The sequence below is a fragment of the Bos mutus genome, chromosome 9 (assembly GCF_027580195.1).
Source record: "Bos mutus isolate GX-2022 chromosome 9, NWIPB_WYAK_1.1, whole genome shotgun sequence".
Lineage (NCBI taxonomy): Eukaryota > Metazoa > Chordata > Mammalia > Artiodactyla > Bovidae > Bos > Bos mutus.
Genome location: NC_091625.1, coordinates 66193630 through 66216765, shown reverse-complemented (window position 1 = coordinate 66216765; position 23136 = coordinate 66193630). Strand labels below are relative to the sequence as shown.

Genomic DNA, 23136 nt, shown 5'->3' with positions numbered 1-23136 from the left:
TGTGAAATTAATTTAAAATATTTGTAATATTAATCTATACTTCTATATCATAGTTGTTTAAAGCCTCCATAGACTTCTTCACTGTTATTTTCCACATTAGAAATTTTGAGATAATGTCCATATCTTTATTAAGCAAAAACAAAACTATATTCTTGTTTTCATTTTTTAAAAAAGGTGTGACACATAGCCATGTTCACTTTTCACCAATATAAAACTCTGATAGACCCTGTTTTTTAATCAATAATCTAAGACTAGACAAGTTTCATAAAATCATATGACATGATGAAGCAAGTGACTTCAAAGGATCACTGAGTTAAATAATGCATGATTCAAGATGCCCTTAAGGCTTAGCCGTCCACTGTGGCGGACTATTTAATTAATTACGTGTACTTTACAAAACTCATCATTATATATTTATACAATAGACTGCTAAGATTTTTTAAAAACTGTTTTTCAGTAATATCAGTTCCCCTATTCATAACTTTTAATTTTTTATATGATAGACCCAAAGGGCTAATATCTAGGCTGTCTCCATCCAAAGCAGCAGAATGTATTAATACTTCTACTTTCCACTACACATGCTTCAGTTTATAAAAAAAAAACTTTCCCCATCATTACGATTTGTGTGTGTGTATGCTCAGTCACATCCAACTCTGTGACACCATGGACTGTAGACCACCAGGCTTATCTGGCCATGGAATTTTCCAAGCAAGAATAATGGAGTGGGTTGCCATTTCCTACTTCAGGAGATCTTCCTAACCCGGGGATCAAACCTGCATCTCTTGTGTCTTCTGTACTGGCAAGTGAATTCCTTACCAGTAGCGCACCTGGGAAGCCACGTTATGTCACTTACTATCCCTAAAAACCATATAAGAAGTTCATCTTATGCCAATACTCAAAAACCAGCCCCCCCCCCAAAAAAAAACAACAACATATATGCCTGGTCATATATATCCTTGTGTTTTTTTAAGCCAACTGATTTTCTTTGTATCATTATAATCAACCGTAGGCAAGTTTAGTTTTATCCTTTTATTTATTCAACCAATATTTTGTACTATTACACCCTTCCAGGTCCTATTAGAAATATGGTGGTAAGCAAAATAATACATGGTCCCTGCTTTCATGGACTTAGCCACAATGGGAAGCCTTGGAGAGTTCTAGTTGACATGATCTAGTGACATGATACAGTTGAAGTCTTAGAAAGACTTTGTGCTGCAATGTAGGTTTTGATGTGGATTAGGCAGAGAATGCAGTCAGGGAGCAGACAAGGCAATGGCACCCCACTCCATTACTCTTACCTGGAAAATCCCATGGATGGAGGAGCCTAGTAGGCTGCAGTCCATGGGGTCGCAAAGAGTCAGACACAACTGAGCGACTTCACTTTCACTTTTCACTTTCATGGAAGAAAGGAAGAAGGAAATGGAGAAGGAAATGGCAACCCACTCCAGTATTCTTGCCTGGAGAATCCCAGGGACGGGGGAGCCTGGTGGGCTGCCATCTATGGGGTCGCACAAAGTCGGACATGACTGAAATGACTTAGCAGCAGTGGCAGCAGCAGTCAGAGAGATAAAACATGTGGCTTCTGTGTAATCGGGGTAAAGGGTGATGTTGACCAGAGTTAAGTAGTAGTCAGACATGACTGAAGTGACTTAGCAGCAGCAGCAGCAGTAGCAGTGGAGATAGAAAAACTAGAGACAGGGGATACTTTTTTTTTTTTTTTTAAATTGGAGGCTAATTACAATATTGTGGCGGTTTTTGCCATACATTAACATGAATCAGCTATGGGTGTACATGCGTCCCCCATCCTGAACCCCCTTCCCACCTCCCACCCCATCCCATCCCTTAGGATCATCCCAGTGCACAGGCCCTGAGCGCCCGAGACAGAAGATACTTAAGTGGTAGTACTCTGCAGTTAATTGTATGAGGGGAAAAATGTCAAGTGATCATGCATGCCAGTTTGCCCAGGACAATTCTAGTTTTTGCCTTTTGTTCTGTCATAATTATTGAGTATCCCCCTTCACTTTCCAACGCATTCCAATTGAATGATAAATTAGATGTTAATCCTAGATATAAGGAAAGAGAGGAACATTCAAAAATGATGCTCAGCTTTCTGTTTGAATGCTGTATAGAAAGTTGTGTCTTCTGAAAGTGTAGATACACTAGGGAGGAACTGATATAAGGGTAAGATTATGAGTTCAGATTTGGATATGGTGTGTTGAAAGTGACTTTCCTACATTGAATGCAGACATATAAAAGAATACAATGACTACATGGGTCAGGAACTCAGATTGGTGTCCTTGGTTAGAGATATGTGAATGTGGTATATATCTCTTTCTCAAAATATCTTATGGCATATACCCTTCTTCTTGCAATGATGTGAGGTGATAAGATGCCTGCTTGATAAGGTGAGGCAAGATAAATGACATAAACATTGTGTCTTAGCATTAGGCTACTGTTGACCTTCTAGTGATGTGTCAGAAGGAGGATCATCTGCTTAGGATGATCCTGAGTCATGCAGCCATGATGAGGCTGATGGTTGGATGTCAGGAGCTGATGATGTGATGGTTAGGGTTTCTGAGTGGGATGGATTGGGAAGGTGCAAAATTTCATCATGCTACTCAGTGTGCAAGTTAAAATTTATCAATCATTTATTTCTGGAATTTTCCATTTAATATTTTTGGATGACAGTGTGCTACAGGTAACTGAAACAGTAGAAAATGAAACTGAATTGGAAGGAGGGGGCTACTGTATATTGATCTGAGAGTGATCAGCATGGATAGCAACTGAAGTGATAGAAGCAGATGAAATCACCAAGCCAAAAGTATGGAAACCTGTGTCAGAAGGTTCAGGTCATCACTGAGGAACTCAAAGCAGCATCTATGTTCTAAAGGAAATGAGGGAGGGACTCACAATGGAGATTTGGAAAGAAAAAGCCTGCGTCATAGGAAAATTGGGAGATGATCAAATAATGGAAGCCCCAGGAAGGAATGTTTCAGGAAAATAGAGTAGACAGCAGTGTCAGATGCTATCAAGAGGTTGCGTGAAATAAGTATACATTGAACTCAGTAACTAGTCTGTCATTAGAGATGTTGGTGATGGTGGATTGGTGCCACTGGGGGACATCAGCCTGGTTATAAGTAATAAGTAATAACTGGGAAGTTAAGTATGAACAATTTTCCAGAATTATAACTGAAGAGGAGAGAAAGCATTATTGAAATACCTGGAGGATTTGCAGTATGATGGTGTCTCTAAAGACACTATGAGATCACCTAATATATTGTACTTAGAGGCTTCTATCTTTAATATCCCTCATGAAAATGGATTGTACTTGTATGATTGCCGCTACTGTGTAATTTTCTTAATTAAATTTATGTATTTTTTAGGTATTTGTATGTTTTTTACCTAAGTAAAGTTACTTCAACTATTTTTGCCCCCAAAAAATGCATCTCATAAATTTGTTCCATAAACATAAAATACTGCCTTAGTTATTTTCCTGCTGTCCAGAGAATGATGCTGCTCTTGGCTTCAGAACACTGGGGACTCTTGGAATATCCTTTGGCAGATAAGAAAGGTGAAGATTTATGGCAAAGGAAAGCGTTTCTGAAAAAGGTGCTCCACATTGCCTTTGTGTATGTGCAGAAATTATAAACGGGGCTCAGGGGTGCAGTCACTGTAATAGCTTTTTGCTCTCTTTGAAGAAAATAGAAAATGCTCACTTAGGGGCTACTGCTTGTGTTTCCATTAATGAATCTTCTAAGCTTGAATGATTTTAAATAGAATATTTATGTTCCTTGGTTTAGTAGGGCAAAAACTTGGAGAAATGCATGGGATTAAGTATGTAATGTAATAAATTTATGCAGACATTTCATAAAAAATGCTGTTGGTAATAATAAGTCATAACTAAAGACTTTGAGGAGGATTCACAATCAGTGGAAAATAACCACCAAATCATATCTTCCTGAAGAATTTGATTACCTTCTCCACTCAAGATTTAAACTGATTTGAAGCATTGAAACAGTGTCAGACTTTATTTTTGGGTGGCTCCAAAATTACTGCAGATAGTGATTGCAGCCATGAAATTAAAAGACGCTTACTCCTTGGAAGGAAAGTTATGACCAACCTAGATAGCATATTCAAAAGCAGAGACATTACTTTGCCAACAAAGGTCCATCTAGTCAAGGCTATGGTTTTTCCAGTGGTCATGTATGGATGTGAGAGTTGGACTGTGAAGAAAGCTGAGCGCTGAAGAATTGGTGCTTTTGAAGTGTGGTGTTGGAGAAGACTCTTGAGAGTCCCTTGGGCTACAAGGAGATCCAACCAGTCCATCCTAAAGGAGATCAGTCCTGGGTGTTCACTGGAAGGACTGATGCTGAAGATGAAACGCCAATACTTTGGCCACCTCATGCGAAGAGTTGACTCATTGGAAAAGACCCTGATGCTAGGAAGGATTGGGGGCAGGAGGAGAAGGGGACGACAGAGGATGAGATGGCTGGATGGCATCACCGACTCGATGGATATGAGTTTGGGTGAACTCTGGGAGTTGGTGATGGACAGGGAGGCCTGGCGTGCTGCAATTCATGGGGTTGCAGAGTCGGATATGACTGATCGACTGAACTGAACTGAACTGAAGCATTGACAAACAACTCTTTTGCACAAGACTTGTAATCATGACAAACAAGCTGTCTTACCCAACTCAGATGAAGAAGCTTTGTTTTTTGTTTTTTGTTTTTGTTTTTTTCTTAGCTGCTTGGTTAATATTAATTGAAGTCCAGTGTTTTATAAGGACATATATTCTATGACTTTAAAGTAGTAACACTGTTTTACATAATAAATTATAAATGTTTCACTACTTTGCACCCTGAATACACCTGCAGGGTTTCAGTATCTTTGGTCAGAAGTTTACTTTTAGATTTGACTATTATTTCTGGAAATATGTTTAGATTAACTCATGAGAAAATCAGTGTTATTAAATGAAACTTCTAAAACTTTTCAGTCTTCTGTATTTGAAATTATTTAGCCATCACCTGCATGTCACTTTTGTTATATAATTACTAATCGCAGTTAGTATTAAGGCTGGCTGTTCATACTGTGTATATGGTGAGAGATGTCTACCTTTGGATGATCCTAGTAGTTCTGAAGATTCTTATGAAATATAACATGTGCTACTTAAAGCATAATATCCTTGTAAGTTTATCTCATAATAGCATTTGTTTAATTGAATTAAAATGCTATATTAAAAATAGATTTACCTCATTAAACAAGAAATAATCTTCCAAAGCATTGCAAAAAGATTAATTCTGGGAGTTACGGCAGAAAATCACAAAGGAATTATGCATACCCTCTGAAAGACATGTGTCGGAGAAGGCAATGGCACCCCACTCCAGTACTCTTGCCTGTAAAATCCCATGGACGGAGGAGCCTGGTAGGCTGCAGTCCCTGGTGTCGCTAAGAGTCGGACACGACTGAGTGACTTCACTTTCACTTCTCACTTTCATGCATTGGAGAAGGAAATGGCAACCCACTCCAGTGTTCTTGCCTGGAGAATCCCAGGGACGGGGGAGCCTGGTGGGCTACTGTCTATGGGGTCGCACAGAGTCGGACACGACTGAAGTGACTTAGCAGCAGCAGCAGCAGCAGCTGAAAGGCATGTATAACATAGAACCTTATTAGAGAAAGCTTTAAATCGTGAATCATGATGATTTGTTGCATGCCCTAAAGTTTATTCTAGAGATTTCTACATCAAACATTCTGTCTCCCTATCTCAAGCAGTAACTGTGTCAAGCCAATCCAATTTGACAAACAATTTATTGCAAACAATAAATATATTCCTTTTAGTTTTATATCCAACTTTGAAATATACTCCCCCTGCTTTTATTGAATATCTATGTATATGTAGATAAATATGTAAATATAGTTACATAAACATGCACAGTGACATACGTGTGCATTCCTGACGTGGCTGTTGGGAAAGAAGAGATCTCCAATATATTTAATGCATGTTTTGATGAATTGATGAACCTTAACATGTAGTTTGAAATGTGGTAAGAAATTCAGTCTGAGTCAGACTTGCCTGTGGATCTCCAGGAGGTGAGGGTCGACAGTTTGGCCTCAAGCCAAACAACAGGGAGGAACACAGCCCCAACCATCAACAGAAAATTAGATTAAAGATTAACTGAGCATGGCCCCACACATCAGAACAAGACCCAGTTTCCCATACAGTCAGTTTCCCATCAGGAATCTTCCATAAGCCTCTTATCCTTATCCATCAAAGGACAGACAGAATGAAAACCACAGTCAGAGAACACTAACCAAACTGATCACATGGACCACAGCCTTGTCTCACTCAATGAAACTATGAGCCATGCAATATAGGGCCAACTAAGACTGATGGGTCATGGTGGAGAGTTCTGACAAAATGTGGTCCACTGGAGAAGGGAATGGCAAACCACTTCAGTATTCTTGCCTTGAGAACCCCATGAACAGTATGAAAAGGCAAAAAGATAGGACACTGAAAGATGAACTCCCCAGATCAGTAGGTCCCCATTATGCTACTGGAGAAGAGTGGAGAAATAACTCTAGAAAGAATGAAGAGACAGAAACAAAGCAAAAACAACGCCCAGTTGTGGATATGACTGGTGATGGAAGGAAAGTCTGATGCTATAAAGAACAATATTGCATAGGAACCTGAAATGTTAGGTCCATGAATCAAGGCAAATTGGAAGTGGTCAAACAGGAGATGGCAAGAGTGAACATTGACATTTTAGGAATCAGTGAACTAAAATGGACTGGAATGGGTGAATTTATTCAGATGACCATTATATCTACTACTGAGGGCGAGAATCCCTTAGAAGAAATGGAGTAGCCCTCATAGTCAACAAAAGAGTCTGAAATGCAGTACTTGGGTGCAATCTCAAAAATGACAGAATGATCTCTGTTTATTTCCAAGGCAAACCATTCAATATCACAGTAATCCAAGTATATGCCCCAACTGCTAATGTTGAAGAAGCTGAAGTTGAACGATTCTGTGATAACCTACAAGACCTTGTAAAATTAACACCAAAAAGATGTCCTTTTCATCATAGGGGACTGGAATGCAAAGGTAGGAAGTCAAGAGATACCTGGAGTAACAGGCAAGTTTGGCCTTGGAGTACAAAATGAAGCAAGGGCTAACAGAGTTTTGCCAAGAGAACACACTGGTCATAGCAAACACCCTCTTCCAACAACACAAGAGATGATTTTACACATGGACATCACCAAATGGCCAATACTGAAATCAGATTGATTATATTCTTTGCAGCTGAAGATGGAGAAGCTCTATAGAGTCAGCAAAAAACAAGACCTGGAGCTGACTGTGGCTCAGATCCTGAATTCCTTATTGCAAAATTCAGAGTTAAACTGAAGTAGGGAAAATCACTAGACCATTCAGGTATGACCTAAATCAAATCCCTAAACGATTATACAGTGGGAGTGACAGATAGATTCAAGGGATTAAATCTGATAGACAGAGTGCCTGAAGAACTATGGACAGAGGTTTGTGACATTGTACAGGAAACAGTGATCAAGACCATCCCCAAGAAAAAAAAATGCAGAAAGGCAAAATGGTTGTCTGAGAAGACCTTACAAATAGCTGAGAAACGAAGAGAAGTGAAAGGCAAAGGAGAAAAGGAAAGATATACCCATTTGAATGCAGAGTTACAAAGAATAGCAAGGGAGATAAGAAAGCCTTCCTCAGTGATCAATACAAAGAAGTAGAGGAAAACAGTAGAATGGGAAAGACTAGAGATCCTTCAAGAAAATTAGAGATACCAAGGAAACATTTCATGCAAAGATGAGCACAATAAGACAGAAATGGTATGGACCTAACAGAAGCAGAAGATATTAAGAAAAGGTGGCAAGAAAACACAGAAGAACTGTACAAAAAAGATCTTCACAACCCAGATAATCACGATGGTGTGATCACTCACCTAGAGCTGGACATCCTGGAATGCGAAGTCAAGTGCCCTTAGGAAGCATCACTACGAACAAAGCTAGAGGAGGTGATAGAATTCCAGTTGAGCTATTTCAAATCCTAAAAGATGATGCTGTGAAAGTGTTGCACTTTGCACATATGCCAGCACATTTGGAAAACTCAGGAGTGACCACAGGACTAGAAAAGGTCAGTTTTCATTCCAATCCCAAAGAAAGACAATGCCAAATAGTGTTCAAACTACTGCACAATTGCACTCATCGCACACGCTAGTAAAGTAATGCTTAAAATTCTCCAAGCCAGACTTAAGCAATACGTGAACCATGAACTTCCAGATGTTCAAACTGTTTTTAGAAAAGGCAGGGGAACCAGACATCAAATTACCAACATTCATTGGATCATAGAAAAAGCAAGAGTTGCAGAAAAACATCTACTTTTGCTTTATTGACTACACCAAGGCCTTTGACTGTGTGGATCACAACAAACTGTGGAAAATTCTTCAAGAGATGGGAATACCAGACCACCTTACCTGCCTCCTGAGAAATATGTATGCAGGTCAAGAAGCAACAATTAGAACCAGACATGGAACAAAGGACTGGCTCCAAATTGAGAAAGGAGTACATCAAAGCTGTATATTGTTACCTTGGTTATTTATCTTATATGCAAAGTATATCATACGAAGTGCCGGGCTTGATGAAGCACAAGCTGGAATCCAGAATGCCAGGAGAAATATCAATAACCTCAGATATGCAAATGACACCACCCTTAGGACAGAAAGCAAAAAGGAACTGAAGAGCCTCTTGATGAAAGTGGAAGAGGAGAGTGAAAAAGCAGGCTTAAAACTCAACATTCAAAAAACTAAGATCATGGCATCCATTCCCATCACTTCATAGCTAATAGGTGGGAAAACAATGGAAACAGTGACAGACTTTATTTTCTTAGGCTCCAAAATCACTGCAGATGGTGACTGCAGCCATGAAATTAAAAGATGTTTGCTCCTTGGGGAAAAAAAAAGCTATGGCCAATCTAGATAGCATATTTAAAAGCAGAGACATTACTTTGCCGACAAAAGTCCACTAGTCAAAGCTATGGTTTTTCTAACAGTCATGTACAGATGTGAGAGTTGGACTATAAAGAAAGCTGAGCACCGAAGAATTGATGCTTTTAAACTGTGGTATTGCAGAAGACTCTTTAGAGTCCCTTGGACTGCATGGAGATCAAACCAGTCAATCCTGGAAGGAAATCAGTCCTGAATATTCATTGGAAAGACTGATGCTGAAACTGAAACTGCATACTTTGGCCACCTAATGCAAAGTATTGACTCACTGGAAAAGCCCCTGATACTGTGAAAGATTGAAGGCAGGAGAAGGGGATGACAGAGGATGAGATGGTTGGATGGCATCACTGAATCAATGGGCATGAGTTTGAGCAAGCTGTGGGAGTTCATGATGGACAGGGAAGCGTGGCGTGCTGCAGTCCGAGGGGGTCTCAGAGTCAGAAGCGACTGAGCGAATGAACTGAACTGAACTTCTAGTTGAGATTGGAAATTCCCTGAAGGCTGGATACATGGCAAGTGTCGTCAGAAAGGATAACTCCCTTGCTTAATGAAGAAACAACTGAAGGCTTGCTTTTCTTTTTTGAGAATTATAATTATCAGATACTGGTCCATGGGGAATTTTATCCTATCCAATCAAAATAATATGTTAAGATGGTTATAGTGAATTACTTTGGAGAGTTAACTGTGTTATCTGTAACACTTTTCTTCAAACTATGTTTCCTACTGATTTACCTTTAAATTGCCATTTTATGAAATGATACTGATACTGGATTTATTTGTTCTTTTTCATTTACTCCTTGGATAAATTAAAAGTTAACCTGTGTCAGTCCCCTTTGGGAGGAGACTGTGTCTAGTTGAAACACTGGAGCAGATATTTAAATGTGTGAGTTTGTAGAGAAAGAAGAGGTTGGAAGTAGAAGCCAAGAGAGAAAAGCTAAAGAAGAAAGGATTGAATATAGAAAAATGGATACTTGTTAAAACGGAATTTAATTATCCACTAGAAAGGTCTGAGATCAGATATAGGGATCCCCTTGTTTGTTCATTCAGCCATCATCTCTTGACACTGCTTTAAGGCAGTTTCCTAATGTGCGTAATTCTAAGAATCACCTGTTCTCTTGTCACATCGATTCTTAGCAAGAAGGGGCCATGGACCTGAAACATTGAGAAATGCTGCTTTAGAAGATGTGTTAGATTTTGTCTCTGTTCTTGAGGAATTTACAATTTATTCCGTATCTCTAAGCCTCAGGTTTTTTTTTTTTTAATCTGTAAAATGTAGATAATAATGTTTTCCTTGCCAGTTTTCAAGGCAAATAAAAGAAAAATGTCTTCAGAGGTCTACTGGAGCTTGTAGATTGTTTAAGATTTGTAATATTAATTGTTTTTGTATGTGAGAAACGGTGGTTGCTTTGAGAAAGAAAGAAAGTGAGGAGATACAAAGAATTAAAAAAAAACTTTAATCTTCTCAATGTTCTGTTTTTCAAGTTTATATTCTGGATTTTATTTGTTAAGAGGATGTGAAATATTCCTTGACAAATTTGTTTTCCATTGGTTATTCTTGTCTTCCTCCAAACCAGCAATTTATTTCAAATCTTTTAAATCATATCATAAACTCACACCTCCAGCACTTACACTGTAATCCCTTGTGTCCCAGATAAATGCCATTGGCACTACCTTAATGGGTCATGCATGGCACCTTGCAGCTGAGCAGAGAAGGACTTGTTGAATGAAGTGGTAAAAGAATGAATCTCTAAATCCAACCGCATCTCTTTCCACTATACTCATGGCTAAAAATCCTGTGTCCTTACTTTTAAGGACACTTGAAGAAAAATAGTTCATCATTCCTTTTATTTTTTTTATGTTAACAACATCCCTTTTCAAAAAACACTTCCCTTAACCTTAAATCGCTCATGTTGGAGTTTAGCATGCTACCATATTTATATTTTCAAGTTACTTTTTTTTTTTTTTTCAAGTAATATTTTAATGCAAAATTTACAAAATTTAAGTAAAAATAAATCCATCTGTGATAACAAAATATCAATCTTTCAAAGAAAGATGTGTAGTATTATTGACTTTTCCTTTTTTTTTTTTTTTTATTCTTCCAATTTTATTTTATTTTTAAACTTTACATAATTGTATTAGTTTTGCCAAATATCAAAATGAATCCGCCACAGGTATACATGTGTTCCCCATCCCGAACCCTCCTCCCTCCTCCCTCCCCATACCATCCCTCTGGGCCGTCCCAGTGCACCAGCCCCAAGCATCCAGCATCATGCATCGAACCTGGACTGGCAACTCGTTTCCTACATGATATTTTACATGTTTCATTGCCATTCTCCCAAATCTTCCCACCCTCTCCCTCTCCCACAGAGTCCATAAGACTGTTCTATACATCAGTGTCTCTTTTGCTGTCTCAACCGGGTTATTGTTACCATCTTTCTAAATTCCATATATGTGCGTTAGTATACTGTATTTATGTTTTTCCTTCTGGCTTACTTCACTCTGTATAATAGGCTCCAGTTTCATCCACCTCATTAGAACTGATTCAAATGTATTCTTTTTAATGGCTGAGTAATACTCCATTGTGTATATGTACCACAGCTTTCTTATCCATTCATCTGCTGATGGACATCTAGGTTGCTTCCATGTCTTGGCTATTATAAACAGTGCTGCGATGAACATTGGGGTACACGTGTCTCTTTCCCTTCTGGTTTCCTCAGTGTGTATGCCCAGCAGTGGGGTTGCTGGATCATAAGGCAGTTCTATTTCCAGTTTTTAAGGAATCTCCACACTGTTCTCCATAGTGGCTGTACTAGTTTGCATTCCCACCAACAGTGTAAGAGAGTTCCCTTTTCTCCACACCCTCTCAGCATTTATTATTTGTAGACTTTTGGATCGCAGCCATTCTGACTGGTGTGAAATGGTACCTCATAGTGGTTTTGATTTGCATTTCTCTGATAATGAGTGATGTTGAGCATCTTTTCATGTGTTTGTTAGCCATCTGTATGTCTTTTTTGGAGAAATGTCTATTTAGTTCTTTGGCCCATTTTTGATTGGGTCGTTTATTTTTCTGGAGTTGAGCTGTAGGAGTTGCTTATATATTTTTGAGATTAGTTGTTTGTCGGTTGCTTCATTTGCTATTATTTTCTCCCATTCTGAAGGCTGTCTTTTCACCTTGCTAATAGTTTCCTTTGATGTGCAGAAGCTTTTAAGGTTAATTAGGTCCCATTTGTTTATTTTTGCTTTTATTTCCAATATTCTGGGAGGTGGGTCATAGAGATCCTGCTGTGATGTATGTCGGAGAGTGTTTTGCCTATGTTCTCCTCTAGGAGTTTTATAGTTTCTGGTCTTACGTTTAGATCTTTAATCCATTTTGAGTTTATTTTTGTGTATGGTGTTAGAAAGTGTTCTAGTTTCATTCTTTTACAAGTGGTTGACCAGATTTCCCAGCACCACTTGTTAAAGAGATTGTCTTTAATCCATTGTATATTCTTGCCTCCTTTGTCGAAGATAAGGTGTCCATATGTGCGTGGATTTATCTCTGGGCTTTCTATTTTATTCCATTGATCAATAATTCTGTCTTTGTGCCAGTACCATACTGTCTTGATAACTGTGGCTTTGTAGTAGAGCCTGAAGTCAGGTAGGTTGATTCCTCCAGTTCCATTCTTCTTATTTTCAAGTTACTTTTATTCAAATAAAATAAATTGTCTTTCTGTAGTAATCTTTAGCTGGGAATAATTTTCCTTTCTGTGATAATTAGCTGCTTTCAGTAATTTATTTTTTGATTCATTTAGCAGCAGCAACAGAAGAACCAGAAGTGATTCCAGACCCAGCCAAGCAGACTGACAGAGTAGTGAAAATCGCAGGAATTAGTGCTGGGATTTTGGTGTTCATCCTCCTGCTCCTAGTAGTCATATTAATTGTAAAAAAGAGGTAAGACCTGATTTTGTTCTGTCCCACTCATTCACTGTTTATGTCATGGTTACTAGTTTTCAGACACTTCTTTGTTTCCCTGAGCTCTTTTTAAATGAGAATAAACAGCAGAATTGAATTTTAGCAATATTGCCAGCATCTAAGTATATTTCTCCTGCTTGGAAAATAAATTCTAATTGGTTATTTGCAGTTTAATTTTGGATATAAAATTTGCTTTTGTCAATTTAACCTTGAAATCAATGTATGAATTAAATTCCGCAAATGCTTGAGATATTAATGTATCTTATATTTTGAAGTTTTTTTTATTACACATGGCAAAATAAGAGTTTCTTATGATATTTGGTCTATGAATTATTTTGCACTTTTACTGTTTTTCTAAATGTTGACTACAAATAAGATATGAGAAATATGAACATTATTTTATGAAGTTGTATATTAATATTCACTGACTAAATACTTTAGCACTTTAATATGAAGAACCAAATTTTTAAATTGAGCATTAGTGTGTTATACTATATCAACGAATATCGCCATCTTCTGGAATTATATGAAGATATTAAGACCTACAGGAATTTAAATTGAATTATATTTGGTACATTAAGGTATACATCTACCAGAAAGCATTTCAAAGAATACAGTTTTTATAATTTGAACTTTTTCTTATTCTATAAAATATCATTATCTGTAAGGCATTTCTTTAGAAATTAATGGAACTCTCCAATCCTTCCAATCATATGTTTTAAACAATATTACAATCTGGAAGGATTACTAAAAAACCTTTGCTAAGTATAGTTCTAAAATATTGGTGTATAGATGTATTTCTCATTCATTAATTATATTGAATATAATAAAAGATGTTGCTTACTTTATACTAAATCATATAATATACTATTTTGATTGTTATTTTGTACTCAAAATAAATCATGAATAATATAGATGACTCATACTACATGTTTAATGATTCCATAAGAGTTTATTTTAATGTATTGCCTCTTTACAATTACCCCCTGGAGATATATATGTTGGAGAAGACACATCTGCATTAGAAACATTAGGTATGCATTATAGTGTTTTGTGTTAAATTAGCTACATACGTGCTTTCCCCAATAGTGCTTTCTCTTTTTGCTGTTGTCTACCTCTGTGGTTGGAAATTATATCATATTTGAGACAGGAAGGTTTAAACATTTTACTAATAAATTTGCCAATCAAGATCAATAAAATCATTGAATACAACTTTCAGATCTTATGTTTCTACTTAGTTTAAATTTATATTTGGAGAGTTAAACTAAACTCTTTATATTTAGAGAGTTAACTGTGCTTTAGAGTTAAAAGTATTTCAGCTACTTCAGGCTGGATATGAAAACATGAAAATGGCCTCTGGTTTTGTCTTAGTTAAAATTGGGTTAATACTGGTTTTATGGGTTAATTATTTGAAAACACTTATTTGTTGTGGTAGCCTTTCTAATCTGTGGCTGTTTGTTTCAAAAATAACCAAAAACGAAACATAAATTTTCTAAAGTACATCAAAACAATCTCTAAGCATGATTTTTTGGTGTGGTTAAAATGTTCTGACAACTCTCTAAAACTGCCTAATGCATCAAATTCTTTCCTGGTTCATATTTTAAATGGTTGGATAAATGAGCCTCTCTATTAAAATGTTTAATGTTTGAGTTTTCATAATTATGCTTTAATTGATTGTCTCCTACTAGGAAGTATGCTAGGGTTTTTGTTTTTTTATTTTCTCTTCCTCATCACTACCTCTAGGACTAGAGAAGTTGCAATTTTATAGGTAGATAAAGTTACATGCTTAGGTATATTATCTTCTGTATAATATAACCAAGAATCCCTTACGTATCTAAGAAACCTCATAATAACTTTTAGTTATATGTAGTATATCACACATATACTGTGTATGATTTAATCATAAATATGTTTGTTATACATACACAAAAGTATAGGTATTATAACAATGTTAGATAGCATCAAAGTTAACAATTTTAGTATATCATGTAGTCTCCCTATATGATATGCTAATATACAAATTTATAATAAAAATAATGGAAAAGTAAATCATTTTAGCCTTGCATTATCTTTACTTTTATGGGAAATTGTTAATTTTAAGAGACTTTATCTCTTACTAGGAGTAATATATATAGGTATATTTCTCACGTTGAAAAAAATTTCTGTGTATTTTTGGTTGTTATATAAAGAAATGGTTTGGAATTTAGTAAAATTCTGCAGTGAAGGGTATATATAAAGTAAGTTTTTAGGCTAAGAAAAGGGATATTGCATCTTTCAAAACGCAAAGTCATTTTAATTTAATCACTGTTGAATTATTTCCAAATGTATGCCATTTTTTCATTGGTTATGTATTATTTTAAATTTGCAGCATGAATACATTAATAATTCCAAACATAAATTTGAAATTATGTTTCAGTACAGTAAATGTATATGATATCATGGTCACATACATCTGCTGTAGAAATGCCTTTGTGCATATATAGTATATGGTGCATATGTATATTCACATAATATATGTATGTACCTGTGTATTAATAAGATATAATGACTTATTTATAGAAATTAATGTGTCATTCTGCATAGATTCTATATTAACCTGATAGATCTTTATGTTTTGTATTTAAAGAAAAATAGTCAATTTAGTGTAGAAGTTCTATACACAGCTATTCCATCTGTCATGACATTTAGATGGTAATGGATGATATTATGCTTAACTGCATGTTAAAAATACACAATCCATTTAATTTTTCAATTTTTTTGGCTATAGAAAAGTCAGCATGTTATTTTTTCCAAATTATGTATTTTAAATTTTATTTTCTATTGCGTATCTGTCTGTTTAATTGCATGGCGAAAGATATCTAACCAATGCATGAGCAAATTGAAATCCAAACAACAACAACAAAAAAACATGAATTTTATTTTATTTTATTTTACTTTTTAACGCACATTTTTCTGCTTTATTGAATGTGACAGAGTCACGCTTTTCATTCACCATTGCTTCTCTTTTTCCACTGTCTGTGATTTGCTTGCCAGGAGGAGCTACTATTCTTACTCCTACTACCTGTAAGTAGAAAATGGGTGATATACGACTTTACATGTGTTAAAGATGCAGTATCCCTTTTCAAAAAAAAACAACAAACCAAAAAACAGAATGTTTGCAATTTTGATGACTGCAAAAAAAGTATTTTTCTGGACTCTAAAGCTATAAAGTTTACTTATTAACCTATTTTATTAATAGGTTATTTTTAAAAAGGGATATTGTATTTCTGTATGTTCAGCTACTTTTAATTTTTATTTACGATTTTCCATAAGTAGTCATAGTCTATAGCCCAAAGCATCATTTACATACTTAAGTCAAACCTGTACATTATCAATATGATATCTCACTCATCCGGTAGAGATAGTGGTTGCAATTCACTAATACCTATTTTTACATGTGTGTGCTTTAGTTGCTCAGTCGTGTCCGACTCTTTGCAATCCCATGGACTGTAGTCCGCCAGGCTCATCTGTCCATAGGGATTCTCCAGGCAAGAATACTGGAGTGGGTTGCCTTGCCCTCTTCCAGGGGATCTTCCCAACCCAGGGCTCAAACCCAAGTCTCCCCCATTGCAGGCGGATTCTTTACCGTCCGAGCCACACTGTTATATCTGAAAAAAATGACCCAACTGATGTATTCATAGAAGAACATTCAAAATGCCTTCACAGAATGCAAATCAGGTCAGGTCTGACTGTGATAACTTCTCTCCACATTTCCAGGAATCCGGGATGGGTTGTGACTTCAGAACACCTTTGGTTTAGCTATGTAGGCAATCAGTATGCTCTGGTGAAAACGAATGGATAAAAATTATAATGTGGCAGTGATAAATAAAAAAATATTTTTAGAGAAGAAATTTCGAGTTTATTTATTATGACTTAAATAGGACAATGATTTTGTAAAACCAAGATGGAAAAAGAAAGGCTGTCAACCTAAACAAAACATAATAGGTGTTACATATCCTTTTTTGTGCTCCAAAGTTTTAGCTCTTCCTATGCTTAAGTATGACATGCTACTCTTGATGAGGAAGGAGAGTGTTGTCCAGTCTGTTTCAATAATCATTCTCAGCTTATTACCTTAAATTCCAGCGTATACATTCAGTCCAAAGGAATGATGCAACAGAGTATTCTTGGTCATTGCTTGATCAATATTTGATCCACCAAATTTTGAGAGTCAAGGATTTTGATTAAGTATTTGGTGCACATATCCCACAGTATTTACTTCACTAAGTAAATTTAAGTTAGCTTTACAGAAAGATTTGGTGAGAGTCTCAATGACTGTAACAGAATTCTGCCAACAGTTTAAATATTATAAACATTTGGCTTTTCAAAATCTGATAAAATAAGCAGGTGTAAAGTAACAGTGCTCCTAGCTTATTGTGATGGATCATAATACCCTTGTTAAATCATGTTTGATGAAGCCAAAGGTAATTAAATGTACCGTTTCATACAATGATGGAGCACTTTTCCTCTTTATAGCCCACCCATATATCCACCTGCAGAAGTTTATGCTGTTGGCTGCTTTGATAATGAAAGTCATTTGCACATCTGTCAAACTCAAGTAGTTGCAAAATGATCTGCTTAACTGTCCTGAAGCGTACATTATATATGCTGGTTTCTCAGATGGAGACAAAATATCAAACATGCAGGAATCAATAAATATTTAATTATGAGAACATCAATAAGGTTACCATTAGTCATCCATTTATCTATAATATTAGGATTAGATTGCCTTTTTATAGACGTGTGGCATTTCTGTATTCTAGACTATGTATTAGGCTTTGATACTGTTACTGAAGTACTTAGGGTTCCTGGCATTATCAATCATAATTAGAAAAAAGTTTAACAGACTTATGTTTTTAAAAGCTGCTTAAACAGATCTAGTGAAGCAAATCTAAATTAGACAGTTTTTAAAAGAAATGTAGAAATAAATTATAGTAAAATTTAAAAGAAAACCAGATGTAATCTTTGAAGTAAAAATTCATTGGCATCATCATAGTAACTGTCAGTTCTTGATCAAAGCACTTAACTCTAGTGATAATATTTATTTCTTTTGTAATAACCTGAATTAAAGCCTACCTCACAGGGTTGTTGTGAGGATTAAGGTATAAAAAAAAGCTGACAATACATGGTTGGCAGATATCAACAAAGGTTTTATATATATTCTCTCATAATCTATCTACTAACAAAGGTTTGTGAATCTGAAAAGTAAAAGTCCTTCATTGCTATGAAATCTTTTACCTGTCATGCATTTGACAAGTTCATTACTTCTTATTTTTTCTCAATCATAAAATGTTTAAATTATATATTTTAAGGTAAAGCCTCAAAATTTAAACGTCTTTACCATTTGCTTCAATCTATCTGTCTTCAAATTTTTACATTGTTTTTAATCCAAATTTCAAGTTGTCTTATTTTTAGCCACGTCAATCTCTCAGAATTTTTGAGGAATGAATTTATTCTTTCTTCTTATCCAAGAAACAAAGACTGAAAGTTATTTCTTCAACTCTTTTTTAAACTTTAAAATGGCAAAGCATTTGTGCTACATCCACATTCTTCTCAAATTTATAACAACTAATCTTTAACTCTTAGAGCAGTGACTGCTTCATATTATAATACACATGGTAATGTGACAATTAAAAAAAAGTAACTGGATATAGTATAAGGGCTTAGGCCTTGGAACCAGGTCATTCTTTACTGCATATTAGATTAATAACCTTGGGCAAGATATTTAACTTGTAAGCCTCAGTGAACTCATCTATACAATTAGAAATCTCATGCCTCCTTCAGTTCATTGATTTGAGAATTAATTGAGTTAACAAATGACAAGTGCCGAGCATATAAGAGACCTAATTCATCCATTCGATCAAGTATTTAGTGAGTGTCTGCTATGTGCCGGACACTGCTCGGAGTGCTAGGGCTATACAGAGGGTTCTTCCCTTCATGGAACACACAGTGGGAAAAACAAAAGGATCCTTGCAATGATAATGTGATAAGTATTATTATAGGCAGAAAACATGGTGCTTTAAAAATACCTACCAGGGAAACCTAGTCTGAGAAAGGTTGTATATGCTCAGTTAGAGAAGTCTCCCTGATGAGGCAAGACAGAATTGGAAGTTAACCAGATATTAGAGGTAAAAGAACAATGTAGGCCGAAGAACAAATAGCCTATAGGCAAGTTTGGAACTATCCTAGAGGTAAGTTTGAAAAGTGAAGGCTGTAGAATAACCTATGACCTACTGATGTATAATTTGCCCCATCAGTTCAGTTCAGTTCAGTCGCTCAATCGTGTCCGACTCTTTGCGACCCCATGAATCGCAGCACGCTAGGCCTCCCTGTCCATCACAAACTCCCGGAGTTCACTCAGACTCATGTCCATAGAGTCAGTGATGCCATCCAGCCATCTCATCCTCTGTCGTCCCCTTCTCCTCCTGCCCCCAATCCCTCCCAGCGTCAGAGTCTTTTCCAATGAGTCAACTCTTCTCATGAGGTGGCGAAAGTACTGGAGTTTCAGCTTTAGCATCATTCCTTCCAAAGAAATCCCAGGGCTGATCTCCTTTAGGATGGACTGATTGGATCTCCTTGCAGTCCAAGGGACTCTTAAGAGTCTTCTCCAACACCACAGTTGAAAAGCATCAATTCTTTGGCGCTCAGCCTTCCTCACAGTCCAACTCTCGCATCCATACATGACCACAGGAAAAACCATAGCCTTGACTAGACAGACATTTGTTGGCAAACTAATGTCTCTGCTTTTGAATATACTATCTAGGTTGGTCATAACTTTCCTTCCAAGGAGTAAGCGTCTTTTAATTTCACATACACTCTTCCAAAAAATAGGACCACTTGAAAGAATAAGAAAATATACATATTTAGATTTGTGACTTCTCTTCAAAAATAATTTTAAAATTAGAAACTACTCTGGGATCAAGTGCCAATGTTCACTTAGGTAATTTGCCCCCTAAATTACTCTCCAATTCCCCACAATCCCCACCCTTCTTTGTGCTGTCTCACTATGGGAAGCAACACTTTTATATTCCCTGTCTAAAACCTGTTAGGAGTTTTACAGAGCTTTTGCCCACTAGCCTAGAAAAAAAAGGTAAGAGATCTTTCAATGAATAGAGCAAATATTGCTGCTAAATAATGGTGGTGGTGACGTGGTTGTGACGATGTAGTGGTCGTGGTAGTGGTGGTGGTAGTTTTTGTTATACTTTTGTCATTGTTTTATTATTGATAATACTATCCTTATCATTGTTATTATTTCTAAAATGTATGCCATTTCCATCTCTAAAGCTTAGTTTATGACTATCTTAGGTGTCATATATGCTATGTCAATATATTGGATATTGTTGGGTATGTATGCTTGAGGCTAAGGACTATAATTCTCAGAGAAAAATGTCCTACACATGAGTAGCTATCAAATTAATAGATTAATTTTCTAAAGGAAAAGCTTTTGGACATAAACACAACTACTAAATAAATAACTTTTTTTAACATATTTGTAGTATATCAGTATATTTATTCTAGTACAGATACTAATGAGAATCAGAAAAATTTACCCTAGTTAATAATCCAGCTGAGAAATGGTATTCTTAAAATAACTAAAATATATTTCCAAGGCCTCTAAACTGCTGCCATAAACTTAGAACATAATCTGGCAAACTGTAGGCATTGAGAGTCCCTTTCTTTTTATTAATATGAGATGAATTTTATATACCTTAAATAGTTTTTTAATTGCATGTTTCATGTGTAACATTCACAACGAACCAGATTGTATTTAACATCCTTGGTATGTAAGATAAAGATGTCAGTGTCTGAGGAGCTCAAAAGTCTAACTCTGCTCATTTCCAAATCTCCTGTGTCATTTATGTAGCTGCATCTGTGAGGCCATTTGTAGTTGGCACTCTGCCATGGGGTTCTGAAACATATTTTTAGGATCTGACCATGTTTATTATTCAATATTATGATCATTTGCATAATACCTCTACACAGCATTTTCCAAACTCTTCTCAAAGTACTTTTCTTATAAAGTACATAATTTCCCCATATATTCCTGAGTATTTGCCTTGTATCAAGCTGCAGTTGATTCTACAAATTTCCTGATTAGGTTTGGATTAATGTTATATAAATATATTTAAAAGTGTTAATTCTACACACTGCACTTTTACTGAACAAAAAGACAAAGAGTGAAGAATAGAGTTTGTCTATTTTAACTGGATGACTGTAATAAAATAAACTTGAAAAAGTAGTCATGTTATTTCCACAGAACATCTTCTGAAATTTTGATCAAGCGTGTTAATCACCCAGAAGGAAAACCAAAATTTAGCATTAACTTTTCTTTGAACAACACTACTAAGGAAGCATTTACTTACTGTTTTAATAAAGTATAGTTATGCTTTATGATAATTTATTGTAATGATAAAATACAAGAAGTGATGAGACATTTGGGTTGACAGCTTGAATGTTAAAATATCCATATGACAAATAAAACAGTTTTATAGCAATCAACAGATATTGTTTGGATGTCAAACTTAATTCCTGAAATTATGACATATTCTTAGAGTTTCTAAACCAAATCTATATCTTTACCCTCGGGCTTTCCTGAACTACTTACTGCTGGTGTCAGTTCTCCTTCAAGCCTCACACTAAGGTTTCCCTTTCGTATTTGTTTTGGCAGCAAGCTTGCTAAGAAACGCAAAGATGCTATGGGGAACACCCGGCAGGAAATGACACACATGGTAAATGCTATGGATCGAAGCTATGCTGATCAAAGCACTCTGCATGCAGAAGACCCTCTTTCCATCACCTTCATGGACCAACATAATTTTAGTCCAAGATGTAAGTTCTTTACCAAAATTTTGATCAATGACTTTTAAAGCTATTTAATTTCTCTCGAATTCAACACATTAGCTTTTGAATAGTGAGGGGAAATAAGACAGAGAGTGGAAGAAGAAACTGGAAATAGAAAAAGTGATATGGAATAAACGAGTTTATCAGAAGACTTCAGTCTTGATATTTGATTTAGTTTAACTTCAAACTGTATGAATTTTATTACTATAAGAGACATTCATACACCACTCAGACCAAATCTTATTGCTTTAAGTTAAAATAGATTGCCTACATAAAATTAGCTCATGTCAGAATTTATAATTGTTTTGTATTTGAATCTTCCATTGTGTAAGGGTAAGTCTTTGAGATATGAGATATCATAATTCTTTCTGGGAATTATTGGCATGGGAAGTCATTCTATTTAATTATTCTATAGATGCCTCAAGAGTTTCAGTAATAAAAAGTTAACCAGAGAAAAAAGAAATCTACATACTGTTAAGTATCTGGTGTGAAGTCCAAAAATTTACTTGAACTGAGGGATTGACAGGGAATGGTGAAATCCATCTATTCACTCATCTATGTTAAGAATTGCAAATGTTTATCTGTGGAGGCATATCTTTTAAAACAGTTCCTCTGAAGTATTGTTTAATGCCCCATGATCAGTATTACTGTTTATCGTCAAATTTTCTAGAATTTTGTTTATCCCATTCCGTAGCACTATGTTTATTTTGTTACTTAAAATTAAGTTCAATTACCTGACTGTCTCTTCAAATAAATAAGTGAAATTGGTACTTGAGGAAAGCAAATTGTGTTTATCCTTGGCCTTGTGTTCACAGAGGCATTTGCCACAGATCCCAGTTTGGGAAAAACTGTATAAGGAAAGAAGTAAACAATAGAAGTGTTATTTTTGATACAGATTATAAAAATATGTAGTGGTAAGACTGAGAAAATAAAGTATTTGTAGGTTTATGCATTTATGGCTTTTCAAAAGGGGATGTTTTTTCTGAAATGTTCAGCTTGGTGCAAACTTTTTAAAAATTATTGGCCATGATTTTCCCTGATATGTACCTATATCACATTAGTAGTTAAGGATATTATAATGAGTCATTTTGGAATTTAGTTTTCATAGTGATAAGGACTTTCTGATCTGTTCTATTTTTTTTTCACTGTAAGATAAATAATAGAGAAAAACATAAAACGTTGCTATTGAAAGTTTTGCTAAAAGTATAGATGTATCATTTCTCTAACCACTTGATTTAAAATTAATCAATTAAAGATTTGAAAGAATTTTTGTTTCCAAAGCTTT

General features: G+C 35.7%; 1 protein-coding gene across 2 annotated transcripts in view; it reads left to right on the top strand.

Moving 5' to 3' along the window:
* PTPRK (protein tyrosine phosphatase receptor type K) overlaps positions 1 to 23136 on the top strand; it is a 619393-nt gene that overhangs the window by 560974 nt on the left and 35283 nt on the right. The window contains exons 14-15 of one of the 2 annotated variants that reach the window (XM_005897592.3): positions 12818 to 12953; positions 21679 to 21839. In XM_005897592.3, coding sequence (XP_005897654.1) covers positions 12818 to 12953; positions 21679 to 21839 — 297 coding nt within the window. Of the gene's footprint in view, positions 1 to 12814; positions 12954 to 21678; positions 21840 to 23136 lie in introns of both variants that reach the window. The other variant, XM_005897591.2, reaches the window with a different exon arrangement.